Here is a 5,699-nt window from a genome sequence, read left to right as displayed (position 1 = left end):
AGTGAGTGAGTGAGTGAGTGAGTGAGTGAGTGAGTGAGAGAGAGAGAGAGAGAGAGAGGAGGGGAGAGAGAGTTTGTTTAGGAGCAGATGATCAGTGATACAACATGTGTTCAATATTAGGTCCATCAAACAGCGAGTGACCTTGTACTGTGAATTGTGGGAGGATAAATAAACCTGTTACAGTAGGTGCACTCATCTGTGTGCATTTGTGCACCTATGGACATATTCTTTTAGCATGATTGAAACATTGTCTCTAATAGTACAAAGCACAAAACACATAGAAGCCCCCCAGCTGGCCTGTGGCTCTGAACCCAGGACCTGTTTGCTGTAAGGCAAAAGAGCTAACCACCAGACCATTGTGCACCCCATAGTGCAAAGTGTGGTTGTCAAATATTTTTTTATATCATCCTTTACCTTATTTATTTTGAGTTTGTGTAGCCTCCCTCATTTTTCACCATAAATGTTTGAGTATCTACCTATACAGAGATGAAAAAAAAAGATTTCTCTGTTTTTTAATTTACTTATTTGTTTGTTTGTTTTATTTATTTATTTATTTATCTTCAGATCGCTATGTGCTGGTTGGTAGTCGTCATGACAGCGACCATGGAGGCGGGACTTCGGCTATTATGAATCAACTGATTGCAGCACTGACAGAACAAACCAAACGCGGATGGGTACCAGACCGTACCACTGTGTTTTGCTCATGGGGAGGCTCAGCCCTGGGAAACATTGGATCTTATGAGTGGGGAAAGGTCAGCAAACACAAGAGCCTCTGCTTTATTAAATGTCAAAGGGTCAAGGGTAGAAATGTCTGAAAATAGAAGTACTGGCAACATACATGAACACCAATCACTAGAAATATGAAGACACTTCTTGTCAAAGGAGTGTGAGGGGTTGGGTCTTAATTATGATGGTGTGATGAGTGTAATGACAACAATTATATGATTATTATAGTAGATTGAAATCATAATAGCTGGTGTGTGGTGTACATTTATGTGTTCCTTTCAGGATAACAGTGTTGTTCTGCAGAGCAGTGCAGTGGCCTATGTCAGCCTGAACTCTCCAGTTAGAGGGACAGAAGCTCTCAGAGCTACAGCTTCACCAACTCTTCTGCAGCTCACCTCAGATATACAGAGGGTAACTATTACTATGATTCCATGTACTGCTACTGTCACTCCAACATGATGTCCTGCTACAGTGTCCAGTGTTCTCACAACATACACCATATAAATTATCAGGGATCCCTCAATATTAGTAGTAGCAGCACTGTGATTCACCTAAAATATGGCAATGAATAATCGCCTCATTTCAGTGAAAGGATATAAAGCACTGGCATTTTCTCTTTTTTTCTTCTTCTTCTTCTTTTTTTTCAAAATTACAGCTGCTGCCACAGCTGCGATTTTGCCAGGTTAATGTTGAAATTTGTGTGAAAAGGTCTGCTAAAAACCACCAACTGCTAAGCACCATATTAGAGATTACCCTTGCGGTTTCAAGGGCGGTTCTGTTACTTTAAAACTATGTTGTTTTGCAAGCTCTAACCCTAAGAGGGTAAACTATAGTAAATAAGACTTAATCTTGTTTTCTATTTGAGTTCCTAGAGGCACAGTTCCCACTAAGTTGTATGTTATCAGCTTAATACTTCATGACTTTTCCCTGTTTTATAAAGGAATGACTTAAAAAATATTTTAAGCTTCAGACATCCAGATTACCCACGATCAGTTCATCTTAAAGCTCCGATCATGCATGATTAAAAGCAGAGTTTTCATATTCTTTATTTTTGTAACTGTTGTTGAAAGAACTTTCTATCTATTTCAACCCTTAAAAAAGTGCTCATAGAAGGTCTTCTCTGGATAACACACTGCTTTCATCAATGCTTTTCTGCATCAGTATCAGTTTTAATACCCATATTAAATGGTCTGTCTGTATTTGTATAGTGCTTTACTAGTCCCTAAGGACCCTAAAGCGCTTTACACATCCAGTCATCCACCCATTCACACACTGGTGATGGCAAGCTATATTGTAGCCACAGCCACCCTGGGGTGCACTGACAGAGTCAAGGCTGCCGGACACTGGCACTACCGGGCCCTCTGACCAACAGGCAACAGGTGATGTGTCTTGCCCAAGGACACAACGATCAAGACTGCCCAAGCTGGGGCTCGAACCGGCAACCTTCCGATTATAAGGCGAACTCCCAACTCTTGAGCCACGTTCGCCCCGTTATCCCCTCATCAAAGCATGTGCCAGATTTCGATGTCTCATTATGGAGAAATGAGCAGATGTAAATGCCTAAACTTTAACAAGGACCAAATATTCATGGCTGTGGAGTTGGAGCCTCTCCCAGATCGCAGAACTATCACTGATTTTCTAGTTTACAGACAAACCAAACCAGTGACAGGATGTTAGTGGTTGTGTTAGAGCTTTAAACTCACAACTTAAAGGACCTAAAGGATCCGTTGCATCTTAATGCTACTTTTGGAGATCTTTTGGTGCTTTTTTGAAACTATGTAAAGAAACAACAGCAGGCTTGTTGTAACTAATTAGAACATCTCACTATATGACCATATTTCAGTTTACTTTGCTTCTTCATTTCTATTATTTCTTTGTTTCTCTGTAATTACCCGTCACTAATCAGGATGTTAATATTTTCAATTCTGCTTTGATGTTTTTTGAGGTAAGTTTTCCTCAGAAAATTGGCTTCAGGAACAACTGCTAGCAGACTCTTAGGCAGACACACTGATTTCAGCAAGCTCGGTATTAAGAATAAAGATGGCCAGATGTTGACATGAAATACTGCCACCTTGTTTTGAAGGCCATTCTTAATGGAGTAATTTTATGCTCATTCTACACATCCATTATGATAATTCTCCCTTACGTTTAGTATAATAGAAGGATAAAAACGTTATGTGATCCTCCTCTGCCTTGCAGAAATTAGTTAAGGATATGCCTCACAGGTGTCCTCGGTTTCTTTGAAACAAGACGTCAGGGGTTTAAAGCCTGGTTGGAAAATGCTTCCGACTAGACCCTAATGCCAAATCAGCTACATTGAACTATGAGTGAGAGACAGGTAACTGAAGCCATAACAGCTTTAGTAAAATAGATGGTGTAAAAATGTTACATAACCAAGGTCCCTCTCTTTCTTCCTGAAATTAGTTGGAAGAGATGCCTTGCAGGTGCAGATTAAGTGAGACATCTCTCAAAGGCTTTGGGCAACTGCTGCAACTGCTTGTGTTACACCCCTGAAAACAGGGGGAAAAGAATCACGAGAGTGATTATGACTTGCGTCTCTCATGCAGTAGTTTATTGCAGTAAATGAACAGAAACGTTTCACATTCTGTACTGCTAAATGTCACATGGTGGAAGAAAAACACTAACTAATAAACCGAAATACTAAAGTGCTGACTATACATATACTTGAGCAGGTTTCCTGGAAAAATGGCTGACAATCGTTTTTAGCTCCTGCCGTTATCTTAATGGCCATTACACAGTACAAAACTGAGGCTCAAAACCGCCACGTATATGTGCACAAAACTGTAATATAATGCTTCTAAGGCTTACAAAACAATGAAGGATTACCTCTTAAATATCTTAACAGTGTACACATTGGAAATATATCAACTTTTAAACACTTTTACCTGAAAACGGGGAAAAGAATCACGAGAGTGATTATGATTTGCGTCTCTCTCATGCAGTAGTTTATTGCAGTGAGGAGAATGCGCGAAAGCCCCCTGGTGGAGAACAGAGACACTACTAATCGATCCCAGAAAAGGCTTACTAGCAGATCAGAGATGTATAGATTGTAGTTCTCTTAAGTAACATGAAAGCCATTAATATAACATGAAAAATAATAAACTCTTAGCAATTTTCTTACCATATTTACATTATTTTCATCCTTATATCAACAGATATCAATTAGTATTAACTGAACAGTTTTATATGCAGTAGTCCTTCAACCTGTCACACTTGTACAAGAATTCAGCTGATTATTAACCTGTTCATTTATTGGAGCTGATAATTCTTTAATTAATGATGGTTTTTTTTAACAAGCAAACCACCACTACAAGATCTTTATCAGTTTATTAGAAATGGTAAAGAAGTGAATGCTTATATATCAAGAGTAATACAGTGGTGTAGTAGACACAACGCCCATCCCATTATAAAAACAAAACATATAATTTTATGACTTTGTGCTTGCTGTATTTATTGTTTCTATAAATGCTGCACTCTCCCTGGAACTTTTCACCTTTTCCTGTCTGAATTATAAAATATATCCCTCCTACAGTGATTAAAATATTTGCCATTTCCTGAACCACTTAGCAAAAGTAGCGATATCACACTGTGAAATATACCTCACTGTATATAAAGCTGAGTTACTGACAAATTTTATTTAAAGTTTCAAAGAAGAAAGTAATTTTTCTCTAGAAATATGAGAAAAATGTTTCCCATCAGTGTTATGTAGATCTATGGATCAATATTACTGCTGCAGATCTTTAGGGCTGACCTCAGTTGAAATACTTTATATTCTGTTTACTCTACAGGAATACCTTTTTAAAATCATATGGTTGTAGTGTCTCTAAAAACAGCTTTTAAAGACCTCCAAAAAAATAGGGCTACAACTTTATTAAAAGAAAAAAAGTTTATTAATATAAAATAAAAAGATCACAGGTAAATTAAAAGTTTTAAGCACTGTGTGACACTGATAAATGTCAATCTCTCCAGCGCTGTTTATAAACCAATAACAGAAAAATAAAGGTGCTTATCAGCAAAGCAGCGTGTCAAATCTATTATATTTGGCCAAACCAAAGTCTTTTTCACTTTTTCTTGCTAATCTGAAAATGCAGGTGAAGCCTGCACCTATTCAGCTGGCCTTTTCTATTAAGCCAGACATGGCAGCAGCTGGCATCCCCTCTCAATCATCAGGGGTTTTCTTTGCTAATGTGTTAAAGGAGTTATTAAAAGTTTCTTCACACTACTCTCTAACTCTGCTATATCCTATGATGGCCAAGGTAGTCTGAAAATGAAAGCTTATTTGTTAATATGATAAATCACAGAGGGCTCACTTATTTACCAATACTCGCTCTGTTTCTGCACCATGAACTGAGCAATGGAACAGCTTTCCGTTACTTCCCTGTTAGAGTTTAAACACATTTACATGTAAATCTATATTAGCCATCTAGCTTAATAATTTCTGGAATAGAAGAACCCTTGAATGTACTTTTTACCTTACTTACTCACTAGCAACTTATTGGCTTTAAATACATTATCTACCCCTGCTGGTACTCCACCTTCTGCATGCGGTATTGCAACTGCATGTGTCCATTTCAAGCTTTAGAGAGGAAAAGTGTGAAATAGACACAGTAGACTGGTGTGTGTGAGTGTGTGTTTTACAAATCATGATATTGAGTAATGTACTGAACTTCACTGACATACACTTAAATAAAACCATGTCATAATTAGGGATGGGTATCGTTTAGGTTTTATCCGATACCGGTGCCAAACCAGCCTAAACGGTGCTTAAACCAGTGCTTAAACCGGTGCTTAAACACAAAATTGGTCCAAAAACCTCTCATGTTCAGCTGTTTTTTTGTAAAAAGATAACAATATTAGCCTTTTCTGCAGCTATAGGGCATATATGGTATCACTCTTGGCTGGAAGCAGTGCTTAAACAATGGAAAAAAACACAAACTTTGTCCAAAAACCTC

The 5,699-nt window shown here is 38.0% G+C and overlaps 1 protein-coding gene across 1 annotated transcript in view; it reads left to right on the top strand.

Moving 5' to 3' along the window:
• The window catches only part of LOC102310182 (inactive N-acetylated-alpha-linked acidic dipeptidase-like protein 2), a 563,756-nt gene that overhangs the window by 388,064 nt on the left and 169,993 nt on the right, over window positions 1–5,699 (top strand). The window contains exons 12-13 of the mRNA XM_042227322.1: window positions 565–752; window positions 1,009–1,137. Coding sequence (XP_042083256.1) covers window positions 565–752; window positions 1,009–1,137 — 317 coding nt within the window. The remainder of the gene's footprint in view (window positions 1–564; window positions 753–1,008; window positions 1,138–5,699) is intronic.

The sequence above is a fragment of the Haplochromis burtoni genome, unplaced genomic scaffold, assembly GCF_018398535.1.
Source record: "Haplochromis burtoni strain Fernald_Lab_line unplaced genomic scaffold, NCSU_Asbu1 Contig_254, whole genome shotgun sequence".
NCBI classification, from domain to species: domain Eukaryota; kingdom Metazoa; phylum Chordata; class Actinopteri; order Cichliformes; family Cichlidae; genus Haplochromis; species Haplochromis burtoni.
This window is presented reverse-complemented; position numbering and strand designations above follow the sequence as displayed.